Source organism: Schistocerca nitens, chromosome 9, assembly GCF_023898315.1.
Source record: "Schistocerca nitens isolate TAMUIC-IGC-003100 chromosome 9, iqSchNite1.1, whole genome shotgun sequence".
NCBI classification, from domain to species: Eukaryota; Metazoa; Arthropoda; class Insecta; order Orthoptera; family Acrididae; genus Schistocerca; species Schistocerca nitens.
The window spans coordinates 424,441,771-424,467,679 of record NC_064622.1 but is presented as its reverse complement, the minus strand read 5'-3'; the positions used below and the strand labels follow the sequence as shown (position 1 = coordinate 424,467,679).

Below are 25,909 nucleotides of genomic sequence, written 5' to 3'. Positions count from 1 at the left end.
TAGTTAGAGAACCAACTCGTGAAGCTAACGTTTTAGACCTCATAGCAACAAATAGACCGGAACTTTTCGACTCCGTGAATGTAGAAGAGGGTATCAGTGATCATAAGTCAGTGGTTGCATCAATGACTACAAGTGTAATAAGAAATGCCAAGAAAGGAAGGAAAATCTATTTGCTTAACAAGAGTGATAGGGCACAAATCGCAGAATATCTGAGTGACCACCATCAAACGTTCATTTCTGAGGAAGAGGATGTGGAACAAAAATGGAAAAAATTCAGAAACATCGTCCAGTACGCCTTAGATAAGTTCGTACCGACTAAGGTCCAAAGCGAGGGGAAAGATCCACCGTGGTATAACAATCATGTACGAAAGGTACTACGGAAACAAAGAAAGCTTCACCATAGGTTTAAGAGTAGTCGAATCATAGCTGATAAGGAAAAGCTGAACGAAGCGAAAAAGAGCGTAAAGAGAGCAATGAGAGAAGCATTCAACGAATTCGAACATAAAACATTGGCAAACAATCTAAACAAGAACCCTAAAAAGTTTTGGTCATATGTAAAATCGGTAAGCGGATCTAAATCCCCTATTCAGTCACTCGTTGACCACGATGGCACCGAAACAGAGGACGACCGAAGAAAGGCAGAAATACTGAATTCAGTGTTCCGAAACTGTTTCACTGCGGAAAATCGTAACACGGTCCCTGACTTCAGCCGTCGCACGGACGCCAAAATGGAAAATATTGAAATAAACGATATCGGAATTGAAAAACAACTGCTATCACTTAGTAGCGGAAAAGCATCCGGACCAGACGAGATACCCTTAAGATTCTACAGTGATTATGCTAAAGAACTTGCCCCCTTTCTATCAGCAATTTATCGTAGATCTCTGGAAGAACGTAAAGTACCTAGCGACTGGAAGAAAGCACAGGTCGTTCCCATTTTCAAGAAGGGTCATAAATCAGATGCGAATAATTATAGGCCTATTTCACTTACGTCAATCTGTTGTAGAATAATGGAACATGTTTTGTGTTCTCGTATTATGACGTTCTTAGATAATACAAATCTCCTTCATCATAACCAACATGGATTCCGCAAACAGAGATCATGTGAAACCCAGCTCGCCCTATTTGCCCAAGAAATTCACAGTGCCGTAGACACTGGCGAGCAGATTGATGCCGTATTCCTGGACTTCAGGAAGGCATTTGATACGGTTCCGCACTTACGTTTAGTGAAAAAAATACGTGCTTACGGAATATCGGACCAGGTTTGTGATTGGATTCGGGATTTCCTAGAAGAAAGAACACAACATGTCATTCTTAACGGTTCAAAATCTGCAGATGTAGAGGTAATTTCGGGAGTACCGCAAGGAAGCGTGATAGGACCTTTATTGTTTACAATATACATAAATGACTTAGTTGACAACATCGGTAGCTCCGTGAGGCTATTTGCAGATGACACGGTTGTCTACAAGAAAGTAGCAACATCAGAAGACTCGTACGTACTCCAGGAAGACCTGCAGAGGATTAATGAATGGTGCGACAGCTGGCAGCTTTCCCTAAACGTAGATAAATGTAATATAATGCGCATACATAGGGGCAGAAATCCATTCCAGTACGATTATGCCATAGGTGGTAAATCATTGGAAGCGGTAACGACCGTAAAATACTTAGGAGTTACTATCCGGAGCGATCTGAAGTGGAATGATCACATAAAACAAATAGTGGGAAAAGCAGGCGCCAGGTTGAGATTCATAGGAAGAATTCTAAGAAAATGTGACTCATCGACGAAAGAAGTAGCTTACAAAACGCTTGTTCGTCCGATTCTTGAGTATTGCTCATCAGTATGGGACCCTTACCAGGTTGGATTAATAGAAGAGATAGACATGATCCAGCGAAAAGCAGCGCGATTCGTCATGGGGACATTTAGTCAGCGCGAGAGCGTTACGGAGATGCTGAACAAGCTCCAGTGGCGGACACTTCAAGAAAGGCGTTACGCAATACGGAGAGGTTTATTATCGAAATTACGAGAGAGCACATTCCGGGAAGAGATGGGCAACATATTACTACCGCCCACATATATCTCGCGTAATGATCACAACGAAAAGATCCGAGAAATTAGAGCAAATACGGAGACTTACAAGCAGTCGTTCTTCCCACGCACAATTCGTGAATGGAACAGGGAAGGGGGGATCAGATAGTGGTACAATAAGTACCCTCCGCCACACACCGTAAGGTGGCTCGCGGAGTATAGATGTAGATGTAGATGTAGGTTCAAATGGGTCTGAACACTATGGCACTCAACTGCTGTGGTCATTAGTCCCCTAGAACTTAGAACTACTTAAACCTACCTAACCTAAGGACATCACACACATCCATGCCCGAGGCAGGATTCGAACCTGCGACCGTAGCAGCCGCACGGTTCCGGACTGCGCGCCTAGAACCGCGAGACCACCGCGGCCGGCTACACCAAAACAGATAGTCCGTGCTCAATCCAGGGAAAACTGCACTAACCACCACCCCACGTCCATCGGGTTTCGAAGTCGCCACTGCACGGAAAAATATCTTTCCTCAGTCGGCAGACGGATCTCTACATTGAGGTGATAAAAGTCATGGGATAAAGATGTGCACATATCCAGATCTTGGTAGTACCGCGTACAAAACGTATAAAATGACATTGCATTGGCGGAGCCGTCATATTTGTTCAGGTGATTCACGTGAAAAAGGTTCCGATGTGATTGTGGCTGTGGGAATTAACAGACATTGAATGCGGAATGGTAGTTGGAGTTCGGTGCATGGGACGTTCCATTTCGGAAATTGTTAGAGAATGCAATATTCCTAGATCCACAATGTCAGGAGTGTACCGAGGATACCAATTTCCGGCATCACTCCTTACCACGGAGAACGCAGTGGCCGACAGCCTTCACTTAACGACCGAGAGCAGCGGCGTTCGCTTAGAATTGTCGGTGCTAACAGACAAGAAACACTGCGTGCAATCAATGTGGGATGTACGACGAACGTATCCGTTAAGACAGTACGGCGAAATTTGGCGTTTATGGGCTGTGGCACAGATAACCGACATGCATGCCTTTGCTAACAGCGCGACACCCCCTGCAGCCCTTCTCATGGCCTCGTGACCATATTTTTTGACCCTACACGACTGTAAAACCGTCTCCTGGTCAGACGAGTCCCGCTTTCAGTTGGTAAGAGCTGATGGCAGTGTTCAAGGGTAGCGCAAAACCCACGAAGCCATGGACCCAGGTTCACAACAAGGCACTGTGCAAGCTGGCGGTGGCTCCACTATGGTGTGGGTTGTATTTACGTGGAATGAGCTGAATCCTCTGGTCCAACTAAATGCTTATGTTCGACTACTTGGTGACCATTTGCTGTAAAAAAGGGAACATGCCTCGGATCACGGAACGGATTTAAAGGAAACCGACCAAGCAATGGAAAAGGATTACGAGTTGGTTTACGACTGGGCACCTTAAACGTAAGGACTCTAACTGGGAAGTTAGAAGAAATTGTAGAAATGATGGAAAGGAGGAAATTGGACATCTTGGGACTTGCTGAGACTAGGTGGAGAGGAGTTGGTGAAAAACCACTAAGTAAAGGATGTAAACTGTACTGGATAGGGAATGAGAGGAGAAGAAATGGAGTGGCAATAGTGGTCAGAGAGGGTCTGCAGGAGGAGGTGGAAGGTATCAATGATCGAATGATAAAAGCCAGAGTACGAGTGAAAGGAAAAAGCATTGAAATCATCCAAGCATATGCCCCACAGGTGGGGTGTACAAAAAAGGAGAAGGAGGAATTTGAAGATGACATGCAAAAGCAGCTAAATGGAGGTAATCAGATTATAATAGGGGACCTCAATGCACATGTTGACACAGACAGGAAAGGGTTCGAGGAGATAATGGGACCAGAGGGCTGGGGGAACCGAAATAGAGAAGGAAAATTGTTGCTGGAATTCTGCAAGAGGAATGGGCTGGCGAGTGCAAATTCCTGGTACAAGAAGAGAAGTAGCCACAAAATAACTTGGTACAGTGGAGACTGGTCCCAAACTTCAGTAGTAGACTATGTACTAGTGCATAGGCAGATGATGAGCAGCCTCACAGATGTTAAGGTCATTCCATCTGAGGCCTTAGACAGTGACCATCGGCTGTTGGTAGCCACCCTGAGAGAGAAAAAAGATAGGAGGGCAACAGATATACAGGAGAAAAGGTTGAAGACATGGATGCTGAAAGAGGATGAACGGAGGACCCAGTACCAGACACTGATCAGGAAGAAGCTGCCAAAGGAAGATCAGAGAACAGTGGAAGAAGAATGGGGAGATTTTAAGAGGGCTCTAGTTGAGGCAGCTGAGACTGTGTGCGGAAGAACTAGCAAAAAGAGGAGAAGTAAGGAAACCCCATGGTGGAACAACATATGTAAAGAGGCAGTACTTCGAAAGAACAAAGCCTTCAGAGAATGGTTCCAGACCCGAACAGAGGAAGCTAGGGTAAAATATAAGGAAAGCAAGAAAGCGGCACAGACCATAGTAAGGGCGGAGAAGAAGAAGTGGATGGAAAAATGGACAAGAATGTTAGAAGAGGACAGTGAAGGGAACAAAAAAGTACTTTACACCATGGTAAGAAATAAGAGGAACGACAGAAGCGAGTGCCTGAGGATCATGGATAATAATGGAAGAGTTGTGGAGGAAATGCATGAGCTCAAAAAGATTTGGGAGGAGTACTTTGAAAATCTGTTGAATGCCACCAAGCGGGTAACTAACAGCGATGGAGAGCCTACGGCAGCAGACGATCATAATAGTGGGGAAATTGATGATCTAACTTGGAATGAAGTGGAAGAAGCCATAAAGAGGATGAAAGGGGGCAAGGCACCAGGTTGGGACGAAGTGACAGTGGATATGATACGAGCAGCAGGAGTAGTAGGAACCCAGTGGCTATACAGAGTGCTGAGGGTGGTGTGGAAGGAGAACAGAATTCCTGAGGATTGGAAGAAAGGAATTATAGTCCCGATCTTCAAGAAAGGGGATAAAAGGAGATGTGAGAACTACAGAGGAATCACCCTGCTATGCCACTGTGGAAAAATCTATGAAAAGATCCTGGAGAAGAGAATAAGAAGCAGTATTGAAAGTAGACTGCAAGAGGAGCAGTACGGTTTCAGACCGGGAAGATCAACAACGGACCTCATATTTGCGATAAGGCAACTGGCCGGCCGCGGTGGTCTAGCGGTCCTGGCGCTGCAGTCCGGAACCGCGGGACTGCTACGGTCGCAGGTTCGAATCCTGCCTCGGGCATGGGTGTGTGTGATGTCCTTAGGTTAGTTAGGTTTAAGTAGTTCTAAGTTCTAGGGGACTTATGACCTAAGATGTTGAGTCCCATAGTGCTCAGAGCCATTTGAACCATTTTTAAGGCAACTGCAGGAAAGGCACTATGAGTACGGGAAGGACTTAATCATGGCCTTTTTAGATATTGAGAAGGCGTATGACAGTATCTGTAGGGACAAGCTCTGGGATGTGCTGAACGCAAAAGGGATAGATGAAGAAATAACACGAAAAGTCAGAAAAATGTATGAGGGAAGTGAGAGTTGTGTGAAAGTGGGGAGGGAACGTACTGCATGGTTCAAGCTGGAAAATGGGCTGCGACAGGGAAGTGCACTTTCGCCTTTATTGTTTATTATTGTTATGGATGAAATCCTACAGCAAGTATCAGATGCAATTGGAGATCATAAAATGAAAGCAGTGCTTTTTGCCGATGACCTGATGTTATGGGGAAATTGCGAGAAGGAGGTGCAAGAGCAGTTAGATGTATGGGAGGCAACGGCAGCACAATATGGAATGCATTTCTCTGCAAAGAAAAGTGAAATAATTGTCACAACAAGGAAGAAGAATAGGCCAAATGTGGATATAACTTGTGGAGGGGAAAAACTACAAGTGGTAGAGTACTTCAAGTACCTGGGAAGCATGATTGAAAGTAAGGGGGGAAACGCAATGGAAATAAATGAAAGGTGCAGAAAAGCAGGGCAGTTCTACAAATGCATTAGGGGGCTTATTTGGAGCAAGGAGGTGCCACAGAAATCCAAGGGAATTATATACCGAACCTACTTTGTCCCCATATTGACATACGGAAGTGAGACATGGGTAATGCACAAAAGCGACAAAAGTAGAATACAGGCTAGTGAAATGAAGTTCCAGAGGAGCAGGTTGGGTGTAACAAGACGAGACAGATTGCGAAATGTGTATGTGAGGGAAAGACTAAAGGAGGAACCAGTACAGGACAGGATAGAAAAATCAAGACTGCAGTGGTATGGACACATGAAGAGAATGGATGAGGGAAGAATTCCAAAGAGGATGTTTGATCTGCAACTGGAGGGGAAGAGGCCCAGAGGAAGACCAAGAGATAGATGGGTGAAGGGAGTGAAGGAATGTGTGACGAGAAGAGGAGAGAACTGGACGAAGGTGGAAGAGGGGGAATGGTGGAAAGATAGAACACGATGGAGAGGCTTGTGTTCCCGACAGACCCAGCCAGTGGCTGGAAACTGTCCAAGATGATGATGATGATGATGGACTTTATATTTCCAAAAACTATATCTTGTCATTGGGTCACAACTGTTTGCGATTGGTTTGAGGAATATTCTGGACAGTTCGAGCGAATGATTGAGCCAGCCAGATCGCCCGACATGAATCGCATCGAACATTTATGGGAAATAATTCTGAGGTCAGTTCGTGCACAAAATTCTGCATTGACTTCAGTTTCGCATATATGGACGGCTCAGTATTTATGCAGGGGACTTCCAACGACTTGCTGAGCCCATGCTACGTCGAGTCCTGCACTACGCCGGACAAAAGGAGGTCCGAGGCGATATTAGGAGGCATACCATGACTTCTGTCATCTCAGTGTACTCTGAGTGACTGGTGAGAGTGGATCATATGAAGGAGTCGAGACAGGGCAGTTCAGCTGATAAGAGCGTTGCCCATAATAGGCAAAGCACTGGGTTCGAGTTCGAGTCCAGGAAGAAGATTGTCCGTCTGAAATTTTATTTTCTGCCATCATTTTGCACACCTTCTCTCGTTCCTTAGTAACAAGATTTTGAGCGACTAGGAATGAACAGTTTAATAACCACACTTATAGACTGAGAGTAAATCGAAAAGGGACGAGCGTAATGAGGAGTACCAGGCCTCGGTTTGTTTGTTTCATGTTCCATGGACCATTTGCACAGTAAGTCATAAGGTCGCTCACCCTGAGGAGCCACAACACGCTATTGTCCACCACCGTCGTATCCGCTGAGAAGTCTGCCAGGACGTTTTTCTGCCTCACTTAACGCAAATGGCTCTCGTCCAGGCCCGGCTTACCCACAGAAGAAAAAGAGAAGAGCAAGCAATGTCTCAACACCAGCTGAAATATCACAAATAAAAATGAGAGTCCTTATTACCGGCTTCATTTATAGCAATGAGCTTCCTCGGTCGGCTCCTACTGAGACAGATTAGTAAAATGATATCTAATAAAAACATGAAGAAAAGTGAGAGGAGACAGACCACAGGACAAGCTTGTAGAAAGAAGCCAAAGGATAGAACAGCTGGAGCGGGAAAGTCATTCTGTGTCACAACGAAGTGACCACGTAGGCAACGAACGTCACTATTCTGTCTGGCTGGATAGCCTGCAGAACATTTTTGTTCTACACGGTTATCCCTCTGTCTTTTACTCAAGTATAAACACTATTTATAACACAACTGAAATCGTCAATGTTTAATTCAGGTTTGATTCGAAAATTGTTGACTTCTAACGTGAAATAGAGGGATGCTGTAGTAAAAATAAATAAAACGATGTAAATTTATCACATAGCGCTGGCAAACGAAATTTTCTCAACAAAATTTTTAAAAAAAGACCGCAAAGTAAAAATTTATCAAGTCTGGCTTCAACACCCCATCGAACTTACACAAAACATGTTTCTGTTAGTCATAAACAATTTTCGCATTTATCAATAATAAGAGAAAACCCTTTGCTTTTGATAATGATGAAGAACGTTCTGAGTACAAAATGACAACAAAAATTATATAGGCATATACTTTTTTATGTTTGTACATGTAGATTGTCGAAAGTAACTACTTTGTTTGTAAAAAAGCTCAATAAGTTGCGCCATGCATTAATTTTTGTAAAACGCAAGGTACTTTCTGTAAGGATATAAAATACACAGTGGGCTAACACTGAATGATGTGTGGTTCTAATTATGTGCTAAACAAACGAACAAACAAAACGAAGATGTCGTCGGCTTCCATTTTATCTCTTCCACATTCATTTATGTTTCTTTGGTTGGGTGGTTGGTTTCGGTGTGGGGACCAAAGAGCGAGGTCATTGGTCCCATCGGATTAGGGAAAGATGGAGAAGGAAGTCAGCCTTACCCTTTCAAAGGAACCACCCTGGCAGTTGCCTGAAACGATTTAGGGAAATCAAACAAATGGTTCAAATGGCTCTGAGCACTATGGGACTTAACATCTGAGGTCATCAGTCCCCTAGAACTTAGAACTACTTAAACCTAACTAACCTAAGGACACCACACAGATCCATGCCCGAAGCAGGATTCGAACCTGCGACCGTAGTAGTCGCGCCGTTCCGGAATGAAGCGTCTAGAACCGCTCGGCCACCGCGGCCGGCTAGGGAAATCACGGAAAACCTTAATCAGGATGGCCGGATATGGGTTTGAACTGTCGTCCTTCAGAATGTGATATGTTTCTTTCCCTACCAATTCTGTGGTATCATACACTGCTGGCCACCGTAAATGCAACACCCTGAAGGAAGCATCCGAATCAAGTGAAATTTACACCATGGGTTTGCAGCGATGAGATATGCAACTGATTAGAATTTCAGCGCAGACGCACATCACGCGCGTCTGTGGCGCCACCTCATAGCGCCATTTAAGGCTTGGTGATTTCGACGAGTGTACGTTAGGCACGTGTGTTTACCTTGTGGTTGTTTCACAAGACGATCAGTTATGCCTCGTAGACGACAGCGAACATCGTTTGATCAAGTATCCGAGTTCGACAGAGGAAGGATAGTGGCTTACCGAGATTGTGGATTATCATACAGAGAAATCGCTAGTCGTGTTGGACGAAACCAAACAACTGTAACGCGGATATGTGACCGTTGGATGCAGGAGGGTACGACGGTCCGACGTGTTCGATCGCATTCACCTCGGTACACCACTGCACGTGCTGATAGGCAAATTGTGCGCATGGCAGTGACGGATCGCTCAGTGACATCCCGAACCATAGCACAGCACATTGCGCCTGTAACGCATGATCCAGTGTCTGCGCGTACCATTCGACGCCGTTTACAGCAGAGTGGTCTGTCCGCAAGACGTCCATTGCTTCGTCTACCATTGACGCAGAACCACAGACGTCTCCGTCGACAATGGTGTGATGACAGACGGATGTGGACGGAAGAATGGAATGACGTTGTCTTTACTGACGAGGCACGCTTCTGTCTGCAGCACAACGATGGTCGGATTCGAGTGTGGAGACACCGTGGAGAGAGGATGCTGGACAGCTGCATTATGCACCGCCACACTGGTCTTGCACCGGGTATTGTGGTATGGGGCGGTATTGGATATTACTCTCGCACGCCTCTAGTACGCATTGCCGGTACTTTAAATAGCCGGCGCTACATATCCGAGGTGCTGGAGCCAGTTGTCCTTCCTTACCTTCAGGGCTCGGCCACAGCCATATTTCAACAGGATAATGCGCGACCACACGTGGCACGCATTGTCCAAAGGTTCTTCGTCAATAACCAGATTGAAGTGCTTCCCTGGCCGGCTCGCTCTCCGGATCTTTCGCCGATAGAAAACATGTGGTCCATGGTTGCTCAACGAGTGACCCAGATTACATCCCCAGCTGCCACACCAGATGATCTTTGGCAACGTGTGGAAGCTGCTTGGGCTGCTGTACCCCAGGAACACATCCAACGTCTCTTTTTTACTCAATGCCGAGACGTGTGGCAGCGGTGATCTCCAACAATGGCGGCTACTCTGGCTACTGATTCTGGCAGGAACCACATGTCACGGACGTCTGTAAACGTAATCATTTGATAGTTGGTCAACATGTTATCTACAAAATAAATTTTGTTGTGCTACCTCTCGTCTTTCTTGGTGTTGCGTTTACGGTGGCCAGCAGTGTATATCGATACCGCCCTACTGGAGTATCACAGTTGGCAACAGAATAGCAAGTTTCTGTCGATGCCGATAGTGGTTGCGCAGGGTCTGGTGGACCCAATGGCGCGCGTCCGCTGGGCCACACCTTCAACAGCTCCGGACTAAGAGCGCTCTCTGCCCTCACGGTGTAGGATCACCGGTGGCAGCGGCTCAGCCCACCCGCACTTGGAGCATCGTCGCTACGACACCATCATTTGTGCTTAGTACAGCGAGCCTGATCCTAGTAGCTATTGTATGAGCTGGAGTTTAATACTCATTGCGTTATATGTAATGAGGCTTCACACAGTTGGAGAAATACAAATTAAGTAAACCTTCACTTTGTTGTGTTAACTTGCTCACTAACCATTTATGCTCCTGGCCAGCTCGCGGGCTTTCCAAATAGACTACTCACGCTCCGACTCAACGTTGCAATATTAAAAGTTTTGGCTGGTTTCGTTGTCTAGGGGCTGGGATACGTAGTTGTCGCATTACAGGCCAAATACTGTTGACTTTACAGTATACAATATGAATACTCACATGGATGGAATGGTCGAAGGTTCTTATCACTCGGCAATTGCGAATTAATATAGAAATTTATAAATGAAAGATTGCAATAAAATAAAATCTGCAGGTGCTACCTTAATGACTTTAAATGATAAGTACGATAGCAGAAGTGCTTTTGAGAATGCGGTATATTTCTGCAAAACACTTATTGGTGTCGATGGTCCAGCAATTAAATAAAATATAAGTTGGATAACAGGGAAACAATAGACTCCTACTGCACGTAATTAGTTACGAACAACAACATAGCTCACGAGACATTCACTTCTAAACGCACACTATGTCTTCACTGCAGAAGCCTCGGAAATCACACAAGAGCACAGGTCGGCACGCCGAAATATTTTTATATTCCCCGACCACGCGCAAACAGCTCCATTGTCGAAGTCTTTCCGCCGACCATGCGTCCCTCGCGCGGTACCGTCCTGGCACTTCCCGTGTCCTGCCGTACTGCCCAGAACTGTCGCACAGCCGGAACTACTCCGTGTCCTCTCCGGAAACTTACTTCCATCCAGTCTCCCCATTCACGAGCGCTGTGATTGGCTAGAGCGCTCGCGATATGTCTTCATTCCAACGCACAGGTACATAATGAAACATATACGAAATACTGGAATTACATTTAAATATTTGAAATTAAATAAATATTCCTACGGCTGGAATATAAACACGCTCTAACACACCTTATTAAATACACAAACAATTAAATTAACATAGATCAAAAGTAAAGAAGGAAAAGGTAGGTGAGGAGCCTAATGTCTCTGTCCTTTCTAAAACAGTAAATAATTGACCAATTTCTGCATGAATAGCATATAGCGGATATTAACAAAGACATAGATGAATCAATATATTTCTAAGCATGCTGGTACCGTCTTATCGTGTAACTGTGGAGTACTTATGGCCTGACGCGATCGATAGTAATCGGCCAATTTGACGTCCAATAACGCATGTACTATTCGAGTCACATGCCTGTAATTCATAACAATTTAGGTTTACACTGACGACTTTCTAAAGACACGGCGATCGACAAAATCTGATGAAGCGTTTATATTTTGGAAATTCGTTGTTGGGTGTTACTTGTATAATTTACCGTCAGATACTGAACATTAAACTACTAAAGATACTGAAAATGTGATTACACCATCAGAATCGTCGTGCAAATAATAGTAATGTATGCGTTTCTTTTTGAGGTATCATGATTCATCTGGCTACTATTAATTTCTATACGAACTGTGAAATGTCTGCCATTAAGGCTTCGCAAAGTCCGCCACCTTTGGCACTCCAGGCGTGTCTCCTTCCTCGACACAAAGCACCGTCCTCGTCACAGCGGAATTCCCAGCCACGGGGCTGGACCATGCGCTGGGGCTACCCCTCGTCCGACTGACGTTTGCCACCACGTATTTTCTGCCGGGACCCGGCTTTGACGAGCGTCCTGTGCGGCCGCCCCAATTCCGAAAATATAATATTTCCAGGGCGCCACAACTCGCCCGTTACCTACATCTACATACATACTCCGCAATCCACCATACGGTCCGTGGCGGAGGGTACCTCGTACCACAACTAGCATCTTCTCTCCCTGTTCCACTCCCAAACAGAACGAGGGAAAAATGACTAGCTATATGGCTCTGTACAAGCCCTAATCTCTCTTATCTTATCTTTGTGGTCTTTCCGCGAAATATAAGTTGGCGGCAGTAAAATGTACTGCAGTCAGCCTCAAATGCTGGTTCTCTAAATTACCTCAGTAGCGATTCACGAAAATAACGCCTCCTTTCCTCCAGAGACTCCCACCCGAGTTCCTGAAGCATTTACGTAACACAAGCGTGGTAATCAAACCTACCAATAACAAATCTAGCAGCTCGCCTCTGAATTGCTTCTATGTCCTCCGTCAATCCGACCTGATAGGGATCCCAAACGCTCGAGCAGTACTCAAGAATAGGTCGTATTAGTGTTTTATTAGCGGTCTCCTTTACAGATGAACCACATCTTCCCAAAATTCACCGGCCGGAGTGGCCGTGGAGTTCTAGGCGCTACAGTCTGGAACTGCGTGACCGCTATGGTCACAGGTTCGAATCCTGCCTCGGGCATGGCTGTGTGTGATGTCCTTAGGTTAGTTAGGTTTAAGTAGTTCTAAGTTCTAGGGGACTGATGACCTAATAAGTTAAGTGCTCAGAGCCATTTGAACCATTTCCCAAAATTCTACCAATGAACGGAAGACGACTATCCGCCTTCCCCACAACTGCCATTACATGCTTGTCCCACTTCATATCGCTCTGCAATGTTACGCCCAAATATTTAATCGATGTGACTGTGTCAAGCGCTACACTACTAATGGAGTATTCAAACGTTACGGGATTCTATTTCCTCGCAAGTTTTTGTACGGTGACGGTTGCGACATCACTCTGTAGCCCACCTCTATTTACTACGACGTCGCACACAACAAATTTTACCAATATTACCAGTAATTCTGTCATTCAGTACGTCATTTATGTAATTTACCAACACTACCGAACCGTAGTTTTGGTAGAGCATAGCTCTACGTGTCGCTCTCGTTACGCTAAGTTTGGCTTCGTTAGGTTTTTGTTTGCCCACGAGGTATTATGAGGTAAATAAAGCAGTCATTATGAGATAACGTCCGATAGGTATGCAACAATGTATAGGTAATGCTGGTAGGGCCTTAACTGACCAAAGCTATCACGAAAACTACTGGAAACTACACTTACTTATGGTAGCCTGTAGTAGTCCTACAACTCTAGCTGTTTGTGAAGAATTAAACAAATATGAAAGTAAAACATAGTCTATCAACTTGACAGAAAATCCGAAAAAGTTCGTATTTGCAATGTAGCTTTCCTCGCATCCATAGCAGCTTCCTAAGATCTAGTGTCTTCCCAGGACTTTTAACAAAGGTACTGACGTGGACGTTTGGGCGCAGACGCGGAGCGCCATGACGACGTCGGCGCTGCTGACGACGGCGGCGACGCTGCTGACGTCGGCGGCGGTGCTGCTGGCGACGGTGACGCCGCAGGCGCGGGCGTCTTCCACCAGGGGCGTGCGCAAGGCGTTCTCGTGGCAGGCGGTCAGCTGGGCGTGGCCCGAGCAGCCGGCCGCCGCCGACGCCTTGCGGGCCGGCTACACGCCGCACACCAACCTGCCGCACGGCCTCGAGGTGTGGCGCGACCGCCTCTTCCTGACCGTGCCGCGCCGGAAGGCCGGCGTGCCCGCCACGCTGGGATACGTCACCGTACACAGTGAGTGGCGCCTCCGCTTCCCCCACCCACCTAGCGGGTTTCATTGCTGTCGATGTCTTAACTGAAACACGTTATTGCACGGTTATACTTTCTTATGCCTTTCGAAAACTCTTCGGTGCGGTTCTCACTCAGGCAATACGATACGCTTTTTTTTTTTTTTTTTTTTTTTTTTTAGAATGAGATGTTCACTCTGCAGCGGAGTGTGCGCTGATATGAAATTTCCTGGCAGATTAAAACTGTGTGCCGGACCGAGACTCGAACTCGGGACCTTTGCCTTTCGCGGGCAAATGCTCTAGCAACTGAGCTACCCAAGCACAACTCACGCCCCGTCCTCACAGCTTCTGTAAAGTTTGGAAGGAAGGAGGCGAGCTACTGGCAGAAGTAAAGCTGTGAGGAGGGGGCGTGAGTCGTGCTTGGGTAGCTCAGTTGGTAGAGCACTTGCCCGCAAAAGGCAAAGGTCCCGAGTTCGAGTCTCGGTCCAGCACACAGTTTTAATCTGCCAGGAAATTTCGCATTTTTTTTTCTTTATTGGTAATTTCACACCTGGTACAGGAAGGCCAGCAGCGGCACATTACGCCACTCTTCGGCCACAGAGAAAACTAATGAGACAAAAGAAGACAATCACAGAACAGACAGGGTCGATATACAAATGTAGGCATACAAAAGTAAAACACACGGCGCCGTTTACGGGCGCAGAGTCCAAAAAAAAAAAGTTCAGACACGTGGACACGCACAGTGAGGACAGATGGCACGCGCGATCGTTGGAGGACAAACGAGTAACACTGGAACACTTGAACACGAACACGACGACACACACGCAAACACTAGGCGATCTCCGGCGCGCGAAAGTTCACTATTCGTGTGCGAGTCTGGGGAGCTGCCAAAAAGGGAAAGAAGAGGGAGGGGGGAGGAGGGAGAGGGGAGTGTGTAGATGCCAGTCGCAGTGGAGAAGGGAGGGGGAGGAGAGAAGGTAGGAAGGGAGGAGGGAGAGAAAGGAGAGAGGGTGACCTCAGGAGAAAAACACAGGGTGCAGAAGAGGAGGATCAAAGTTGGTAGGAGGGATAGATGGAGGGTATGAGGGCATCATAAGGGAGGGGGAGTTGGTGAAAGCCACCTTGGGTGAGGGTATGGAGAGTGGAGAGATGAAGAGTAGGTGGGATGTGGGAATGCAGGCGTGGCAGCGGACGGGGTGGGAGAGGATGGGAGAGACAAGCGGGTGAGGGGGATCAAGTTTGCGGGAGGTGTAGAGGATCCGTATCCATTCAAGGAAAAGAAGGAGATGCGGGAACGGAATAAGGTCATAGAGGATCCGCGTGTGGTAGGCGAGGCGGAGCACATGGCGTTCTCGGATTTGAATGGATTTGTAAAAGGTAGGAGGGGCGGAGATCCAGGCGGGATGAGCGTAGCAGAGGACAGGGTGGATAAGGGTTTTATAGATGTGGAGGATGGTGGAGGGGTCCAGACCCCATGTGCGGCCAGAAAGGAGCTTGAGGAGACGGAGTCGGGAGCGTGCCTTGGCTTGGATTGTCTGCAGATGGGGGGTCCAGGAGAGGCGACGGTCAAGGGTGACACGATACACGATGCTACTCGCGATACGATACAGAAGCAACCTGCATTGGTAGAGAGCACAGGAACACAGCTGAAGCGATTTAAGGGGGATCGACAGGGTGACGGTCGAAAAATCAAGAAATTATTTTATTACGTAAGTCGAATGTGTACAGGGTGGTCCATTGATAGTGACCAGGCCAAATATCTCACGAAATAAGCATCAAACGAAAAAACTACAAAGAACGAAAAAAGTGGTCATATTTCTTTACGTGCTACACGAATATGTAATAAAAAATGGGGGTTCCTATTGTAAACAAACGCAGTTGACATCCGTTTGACCTATAGCAGCGAAATCTAGCGGGCCTTCCGTAGCGCCATCTGGTTTCCCCCTTCAAGCTAGACGAGTTTCGTTCTTTGTAGTTTTTCGTTTGATGCATATTTCATGACATATTAGGCCCAGTAACGATCAATGGACCACCCTGTATACATTGTGGAAGTATTCCCCAAAATATTTTGAGCGGACTTCAAAAAGTAACAATTCTATGAGCGTTTGAAGCTGAGCGTGCACGGCCCCTAGTAGACGCACAGTATTATCGAAAAGCTATTCGTGAAAATTTCGACTCTGCTGAGGATATGACACACTACTTCACAAAAGTTCATCGAATGATAATCGACAACATTACTTCTGTCCTGCTTGCGAGCAATCCTCGTGCATCTGGCAGCGCGCTAAAGTAAACGGTGAACTGGTAAGTTATAAACACAAAACGCCATTTCTACAAGTCGTTGTCGATGCCATTACCCCTATTTATACCGATCTGAGTAAACCTGATTTGCTGGAGCATTGATTGAGCAGTTTTACGCAAAATGTGAACGAAAGTTTCAGTGGTCTCATTTGGACATACGCTCCAACATAACATCTAGCAGAAGCAAAATTGTCAACATTGCTTCAATTATGCCCGAAGGTCTATTCAGTGTGGACCATACTACATTAATTCACATGGAAAATGCCGTTCAGATCAAAATCGGCAGTGAAATGCGCCGAGTATATGAAGATAGAGACGCCAGCGACGATGAGCTCAGCGACGAAAAGGGCTTTGAGGACGAAAATAAGGGCTTATCAGGTCAAAGTAGCAGAAAACGGCCATCCACTAGGCGGGGCGATAGTTATCATGGACCAGGAATCAATAATATCCGAAAAGTTTCGATCTTTGTCCTTTTTTATATGACAAATCCTGGTCAAACTGTAAACGCGTTTTTCTCAAAATCACATTTTCCGGAATGTTTGTTGTTGCCCACGCTACAATTTTCATCCGGTTTTAAAGATTTTTGGTCTTCGTTGAAGCAGACCGAATTCTCTTCAGTTCGTCGTAGTCGATTTTTTTATGTTCATACTTTTTTTAGCATATTTTTCGGTCAAAAACAGAGGAGTCCAAAAAATGGTCTTGCAAAGCCTTACGATGAACGATGAATTAAAATTACATCTGTAAGGATCAGGGTGATATGTTAATTTCATGTTTCAGATAACCGCAACCGGAGTTATAGCGACAACCGTCGATCTTCCTCCTTTCAGGGGAAACTCCTAATTACACAGTGAATATATTAATATTTTTCAATAAAAATATCAATAAAAACCTCAAGGTATGCTTTACTCATTGCAGCAAACCCCATTTGTCTCCTACATTCCAGTATGGAGATAAAAAGCCCTAAATATGAGCAATATTTTCGTCCATCACACTGTGCTCCTTCCCCCTTGGTAACTTGGACGTGAGTTCACTTTAAAAAATTGATATTTTATTTTTCATCTTAAATTGATATTTAGAGCTTTTTGAACAAAATGGTGGTTAAAATTATTGAACTGGACATGAGGAAGTTGTTTAAAAATGAATTTAAAGACCTCTCGATCTGTGTCCTACACACTCTTGTTTCAGCTGCTTTCACACTTGTGTTATCATTAGATTCTTACTCGAGAAACTTATACTATATAATTCTTTTCCAAGTTAACAGCACTATTAGAAGATACGCTCTGCGATGTTCTTATGTTTGCCTTGTATATATTTGGTTTTCGAGCGTTGTTTTTCTTACAGACTTTTCTGTAGTTCGAGTTGCTGCTACTCTCAAAGGGATATGCCTGTAATTCATTTTAATGTGGGGCAGTTAGGGGGTGTGAAGTTCTACAGTTGCCAGGAATATATTCTGCGCTTAATATAAGACAATCATTGTTGGTAACTGATTCCATGAGAGTGGCCGAAGCTGAGAAGTGAGTCCTTGAGCAAATGAAGACGTCAGAATCACAAGTAGAAACAAGAAATAGATAAGTTGAGGAACATGTAAACCGTGAAAATTAGGTAACTGGAATGTTCATGGTAAATGGTAACAGCCAAACAGTTGCAGGATAAAGATTTACTGAAATCCTTGACCCCATGGTTTCGGTATATCTAAATATACCTTCATCAGGTGGAGGTGATATTTCAGTTTTAACTACTGACGACACCTTTGGCACTATTGTTTTATGCATCTCCACTGCAGGATGTGATTTTAGCGTATTTTTGCTTCTGATGAAGGTATATTTAAATGCACCGAAACCGTGGTCGAGGATTTCAGTAAACCTTTATCCTGCAACTGTTTAGCTGCTGTCATTTACCGTGAAGATTTTCAACAGTGGCTGCTTCAGCCATGTTTAAAATTTTGCAACTGGAATGTATTAGAAACAACAGAGGTCAGACATAGGTCGAATATATCCTTGAACTGAAATTCTCGAGAGTTTAATTTTGTGGCATGTTTTTTCTACGCACAAAATACCTATATGAACAAAAGGCACTATTTGGAGGAAAGTAGACCACAGACATTCACGTACTATCAACAGAAAGGAAACTACATACCATAGTTTTGATTATCAGATGTAAATATTTCTAGAATCAAAACTCGTGGTTGAAACGACATGAGTGTAGTCAACTTTTAAGATAGATATGTTGTTGCCGGCCACTGTGGCCGAGCGGTTCTAGGCTCTTCAGTTCGGAACCGTACTGCTGTCACGGTCGCAGGTTCGAATCCTGCCTCTGGCATGGATGTGTGTGATGTCCTTAGGTTAGTTAGGTTCAAGTAGTTCTAAGTCCAGGGGCTGAAGATCTCAGATGTTAAGTCCCAGAGTGCTTAGAGCCATTTGAACCATTTTTATATATGTTTTTTTGTGTGCCTAGTCTCAAGTCAGATAGTCAGTGCATAGATTCCAATCGTGGTGCCTATACATAAAAATGTAATTAACCGATCTTCACAAAAAGTTATAATACAAAAAGCTCAACGTCAGAACTAATGTGATTAATTGCGTATCAGGGTGTTCAGCAAGAAACACGCCTATTGCCTTACTATTTTAATCGTACTAAGAGTTCACATTTCTACATCTGCATAAACTTTATGAAAATTATTGGTAGTTTTCCAAGCATTTACATCCTAGTTACCGCAACTGGTTCACACTGGGAAGACAGCGACGCAACATCAATACAGTTCCCTGCGTATCACCTAGAACAAAACGGAGTGTAAGTTGCTCCGCACAACTGCATCGTAAGATACAGGGGGATGCAAATTTCAGGTCAACTGATGTGGCTCCAAATAATTGTTTTATGTGGATGAAGCAACGGTACAACCGCCTCTGTAGTTATTTTCTCTGCAAAAGTTTACTTCTCGCGTAAAAACTTAATAAAACTACTGTTTTGGGATTCACATTTGTTCCCCGCGATGCAATCTTTCCATTTTGAGGGAATTATTCGGTAAAAAATTAGATTTTTTGGCATCTTAATTCTGGTACCAGAGTTTGACAATGAACTGGTTCTCTTTTCCTACAGCTCATATTTGTTGATAATTCGAAATTAAGTAAGACACAGCACATATTTTGAAAACCTTGCAGCAAGAAATGTAGTCACTCTCCAGTTTACGTTTGATGCAATTTAGACGATACAATGTTGCATACCAAATGTAGCTAGGATACAAAATTGTTTTTTACGCTGGAAGGAGAGCCATAGCTAGAATAGATACGCCACATACATGGAAACTGTTCAAGAAGAGACTAGTAGCAATGCACCCCACACGAAGCTATCGCAAACTGCTGTGTCTTGTTGTTTGGTATCGCTCCCGTGGCAACCCGAGTGTCGCACGGATAACCGTTGCGCAACGCGCGTGACGTAGCATATCACATACAGTATCGCCTCAGTGACATACGCGCCATACCGAGTGAGGTGGCACATTGGATTCGCATATAGGAGGACGGAGGTTCAATTCCACATCCAGCCATCTAGATTTCGGTTTTCCGTGATTTCCCTAAATTGCTCAGAGAAATGTGGCTAAGGTGAAATACAAGGCGGCCAAAATCTGCTATTTGGGTTGAAATACCACCAAGTGGAGCTCTCATGCTCATGCTATGCTTCGTCGTCCAACAAGATAGGCCAACGCTCCAGAGATAAAGTGTTTCCTCTTACCATATTTGACACGACACGGTCAGCTGCAGTTCTTGTAAATGGAACTATATACTAATTTATAGTGTATGACGGGCTTAGAAAAATATATCAAAAGTGCCAATGAACTCATTTTTAAATGAATAGCTTTTGTGAGAAAAGGAAACGATCGAAAGATTTGATAACATGATGAAAATTGGCATGATAGCGCTACTTTACAACGTTTAAAATACAATAGCAGACTCTGGTCGCACTCCCTTTCAGTTCCAACACATTTCTCGGATACTTTTTCCAAAATTATCATTGTAAAAATTAAAGAGGGTTATATCTTCTCTTCAATAGCGTTCATTAAAAACGTGATTCGCTGCATTTTTTTAACAAAAGCGCGCTTGCTTCAAAATATCGTTTGTTACAAGAGTACTACTTAACCCCTCTGCCTATTATCATTTGCTATAAAGCTCATTCCCATATCCTGAACTCCCATATCTTGAACTGTTGACCGAATATAAGCCTTACGTTGTATACTGAAAGAATCATAATTCTCAAAAATTCCTGCATGTTTTCTTTTTGACAGCCCATTTTATTATTCTTACTATTCGTTTTTTTTATTTTTAAGTTTTTATAACTTGGACTTCCTCATAATAGCTTACCATACCATAACCATCTCGGAAGTAAGCACATACACGACGTTAAAAAAGTGTCACATATCCTACAGGAGACAGTGTAGATCAAAACTAGAAGAAAAACACCTGTAATGATACACTATGTGATCAAAAGCATCAGGACACCTGGCTGAAAATGACTTACAAGTTCGTGGCGCCCTCCATCGGTAATGCTGGAATTCAATATGGTGTTGGCCCATCCTCACCCCTACTCTTGCAGGCACACGTTCTATCAGGTGCAGGAAGGTTTCTTGGGGAATGCCAACCCATTCTTTATGGAGTGCTGCACTGAGGAGAGGTATTGACGTTGGTCGGTGAGGTCTGGCTGGAAGTCGGCGTTCCAAAACATACCAGAGGCGTTCTTTAGGATTCAGGTCAGGACTCTGTGCAGGCCAGTCCGTTACAGGGATGTTATTGTCTTGTAGCCACTCCGCCAACGACCGTGCACTAGGAACAGGTGCGGTACGGTCGCAGGTTCGAATCCTGCCGCGGGCATGGATGTGTGTGATGTTCTTAGGTTTGTTAGGTTTAAGTAGTTCTAAGTTCTAGGGGACTGATGACTTTAGAAGTTAAGTCCCACAGTGCTCAGAGCCATTTTTTTAGGAACAGGTGCTCGATTGTGTTGAAACATGCAGTTGCCATCCCCGAATTGAACAGCGGGAAGCAAGAGGGTGCTTAGAACATCAATGTAGGCCTGTGCTGTGATTGTGCCACGCAAAACAACAAGAGGTGCAAGCCCCCGACATGAAAAACACGACCACACCATAACACCACCGCCTCCGAATTTTACTGTTGGCACTACACACGCTGGCAGATGACGTTCACCGGGCATTTGCCATACCCACACCTTGCCATCGGATCGCCACATTGTGTACCGTGTTTTCTCACTCCACACAACGTTTTTCTATTGTTCAATAGTCCAACGTTTACGCTCCTTACACTAAGCGAGGCGTCGTTTGGCATTTAACGGCGTGATGTGTGGCTTATGAGCAGCCGCTCGACTATGAAATCCAAGTTTTCTCACCTCCCGCCTAACTGTCATAGTACTTACAGTGGATTCTGATGCAGTTTGGAATTTCTGTGAGATGGTCTGGATAGATGTCTGTCTATTACACATTACGACCCTTTTCAACTGTCGCCCGTCTCTGTCAGTCAACAGGCGAGGTCGGCATGTACGCTTTTGTGCTGTACGTGTTCCTTCACGTTTCCACTTCACTACCACATTGGAAACAGTGGACCTAGGGATGTTTAGGAGTGAAGAAATCTCGGGTACAGACGTGTAACACAAGTGACACCCAAAAACCTGACCACATTCGAAGTCCGTGAGTTCCCCAGTCTGCTCCCTCACGATGCCTAATGACTATTGAGGTCACTGATATGGAGTACCGGGCAATATGTGGCTGCACAAGGCACCTAATATGAAAAACGAGTGTTTCTGAGGGTGTCCGGATACTTTTGATCACATTGCGTTTATCCGGAAACCAATACCTGTTGAGATATGGGCCGTTTTACTTGCAACGATTAGTGTATAGTACTCGGCATATGCGTAGCGTATTATGACAACTACCATAATATGCGTGTGTGAGCAGATACAAGTCCTCGACTAATCATGGAGGTCAGGCACCAGGATCGCTTCAGTAGCAAACGCACTGGCAGTAATTGCCGCTGACAGAAGCAGAGGGCCACGCACTTCACCAAACGGCTTAATGTCTGTTCCTTGATTTCTGTGCGATGAATTACCAGCGCTATTGTACAGCGATACCCAAGCAGAAAGACGACGACTGGCGTTTATATGGGTTTCCCTTATACCGGACTTGAATCCGTTGGTTTTCTAGCTATGGGGACATTTAAAGGCATTGGTGTATGCGCAACGCATAGACAATGTGCAGCAGTTACAGGAGTGCTTAACCACTACATACGACAAAGTTCAATCGATCCAGGTGTTCTTAGAACAATGGGTGATTCTCTGCAAAGAAGGGCGGAAGAATCTGTCAGGATGTGTGGTAACCTCAGGCAGCACTGTCTATAGCTTCTACTTCTATGCAGCAGACATAATGGAATAAAAGAACAAACTGGCCCGTATCAAAACAGGTATTGTGTTCTGAACATGTCATTATAGGATCTTCTCTTCCGGTTTTGAACAATAGCACCTCCAGCATGGGTATATGATACCTCTTTATAAACACCTCGTAGTATTCAGAATGAATTTTTCACTCTGCAGTGGGATATGCACTAATTTGTAACCTCGTCGTCATCTCCTTCCAAGGATTAGGTGCTGTAGTCACCTGTTCCGCTCTCCGTCATCCATCCATCTATATGTTATCGAGGTCTACCCAGTTCTCTCTTTCCAGTCGGCCGATAATTCACTATCTTTTTCTGTGTTCCATTTTCTATCATTCTATGAACATCATCGTTCTATTTCATTCTGCATTGAGGTGAAAATAGTCTTGGAATAGCGATGTGCACATATCCAGATGGCGATAGTATCGCGCAACAAAGGTGTAAAGAGGACATTACATTGACGGACTCGAGTGATTCATGTAGAAAGGTTTCCTATGTGATTGTGGCTGCCTGAATTAATAGACTTTGAATGCGGAATGGTAGTTGGAGCAAGACGCATGGGACATTCCATTTCGGAAATTGTTCTGGAATTCAATATTCCGAGATCCACAGTGTATACTGTGTGCCGAGAATTCGAAATTTCAGGCATTACCTCTCACCCCGGACAACGCAGTGATCGACGGCTTTCCCTTAACGACTGAGAGCAGCGGCATTTGCGTAGAGTTTTCAGTGCTAAGAGGCAAGCGACACTGTGGGACGTAATCGCAGAAATCAATGTGGGACGTACAAATAATGCATCCGTGAGGACAGTGCGACGAAATTTGGCGTTAATGGGCTATGGTAGCAGACAACCGACACGAGTGCCTTTTCTAGCAGAACGACATCGCCTGCAACGCCTCTCCTGGACTCGTGACCACATCTTTTAGATCCTAGACGAATGGAAAACGGTGGCCTGGTCACATGAGTCCCGGTTTTAATTGGTAATAACTCATGGTAACGTGTGAGTGTGTCGCAGACCCCACGAAGCCATGGACCCAGGTTGTCAAGAAGGAACTGTGCAAGCTGTTGGTGGTTCCATAATGGTGTGGGCAATTTTTTACGTGGAATGGTCTGCGTGCTCTGCTCCAACTGAACTGATCATTGACCATTTGCAGCCATTCATGGACTTTATGCCCCAAACAGCTATGGAATTTCTAATAGATGACAGTGTGCCAAGTAACTGGGCCACAATTGTTCGCAGCTGGTTTGAAGATCATTGTGAGCAAACCGAGGAAATGCTATGACCGCCCAGATCGCCCGACAAAATTCCCATCAAACATTTGTGAGAGATAATCGAGAGGTTAGTTATTGCACAAATTGCTGCACCGGTAACACTTTCGCAGTTATGGACGACTATAGTATGTGTCAATATTTCTGCAGGGGACATCCAATGACTTTTTGAGACCCTGCCACATCGAGATGATGCACTACGTCCAGAAAAAGGAGGTCCGACGCAATATTAGGAGGTATTCCGTGACTTGTGATTTTTCTTTTTTGTCACTGCCGTCATTTTGAACCATATACAGGAGTAGATACAACTATAACTTCATAAAAGTTCATTCGTGTTTCCACTCTTGTTTTTCTTCCCAAAGTTCTTCTAAGTATTCCAAACATGGCTTGATATTTATCAACCTTCTGCTGAATGTCTTTTGTCATAGTTAAAACTAATATCGCATTCTGGACAACTGAAGCGGGAAACTTTATCTAAAATTTTATCATTTATTATTATTATTTGAAATCAAACTACATTGTTTTCTTTGAAAGACATTATTAAAATAGTTCAAATGGCTCTAAGCACTATGGGACGTAACATCTGAGGTCATCTGTCCGCTAGACTTAGAACTTCTGAAACCTAACTAACCTAAGGACATCACACACATCCACGCCCGAGACAGGATTCGAACCTGCGACTGTAGCAGCAGCGTGGTTTCGGACTGAAGCGCCTAGAACCGCTCTTCCACAGCGGCCGGCTCTATTATCTTTGTCGTATTTGTAGAGACAGTAAAGTTGTAATATATCGCGTTTTGACTGAATCTATATACTGCACCTCGTAGAATTAATGCTGCACCCCACACCGTTACTTGAACCTGAGTCTTTGACTTTCGTGGGCAAGTGCTCTGCCTACTGAGCTACCCATGTAGTACCCGATCTCTCAGTCTTGCTTTCGCCAGTACCTCATCTTCAAGCTTCCTAACTTCAGAGAAGCTCTTCCGCTTGCCTGGCGGGACTAGCACTCCTGGAAGAAAGGATGTTGTGGAGATATGACTTACCCACAGTCTGGGATTGTTTGCTAGTTTACAGTGAACTTCTGTGAAGTTTGGAGTGTAGGAGATGAGTTAGTGGTGGTAGTAAGGCAGTGCTTGTATAGCTCAGTCGGTAAGAGCATTTGGCCGAGAGAGGGAACGGTCCAAAGTTCGAGTGTCAGTCTGGCAAAAACTTTAAATCTGCCTAGATGTTTCACCCTTTAGTATTGTTTGAGTTTTGCAGTTCTCCGTGTAGAAAACATACAGTAGTACTACGAGGGTCACTCCAAAAGAAATGCACACTGTTTTGTAAAAATACAGTTTTCATCCTGCATGTGTGAAAGTTTTACAGTGTGTTGATAGATCCTTCCTGATTGTTTTCAAACTTAGTTCAACCTGTTCCCGTGAGTGGCGCCGTCACAGCATGTCTTCAAGATGGCTGCTACACTTGACGTTCGTCAGAAGCAACGTGCTGCCATAGAATTCCTGTGCTGTGGAAACGAGACAGTGGGAAACATCCACAAGAGGTTGAAAAAGGTGTATGGAGATGCTGCTATCGATCGCAGTTCAGTTAGTCGGTGGGAAAGCAGGTTACGTGATGAAAGCGGGCTCGGCAATATTGAGGATTGTCCTCGCATTGTCAAGCCTCGTACTGCACACACTCCAGACAATGTGCAGAGAGTTAACGTATTGGTAACTGCTGTCAGACGCATCACAGTGAACGAATTGTCACGCTATGTTGGGATAGGGGAAGGAAGTGTTTGCAGAATACTGAAAGTGTTGGCGTTAAAAAAGGTTTGTGCCAGGTGGGTTCCCAGGATGTTGACAGTGGCTCACAAAGAGACAAGAAAAACGGTATGCAGCGGACTTTTGTAACAGTACGAGAATGGTGGAGTTGAATTTGGTGGAAGAATTGTGACAGGTGATGAAACATG

General features: G+C 44.8%; 1 protein-coding gene and 1 non-coding gene across 2 annotated transcripts in view; both read left to right on the top strand.

Annotated features, from left to right (window-relative positions):
• LOC126203107 (L-dopachrome tautomerase yellow-f2-like) overlaps window positions 1-25,909 on the top strand; it is a 140,678-nt gene that overhangs the window by 76,005 nt on the left and 38,764 nt on the right. Inside the window, exon 2 of the mRNA XM_049937349.1 lies at window positions 13,661-13,976. Within this exon, the coding sequence (XP_049793306.1) occupies window positions 13,661-13,976 (316 nt within the window). The remainder of the gene's footprint in view (window positions 1-13,660; window positions 13,977-25,909) is intronic.
• Trnal-caa (transfer RNA leucine (anticodon CAA)) lies at window positions 14,387-14,461 on the top strand. The gene has a single exon. It is a non-coding gene; the product is annotated as a tRNA-Leu (tRNA).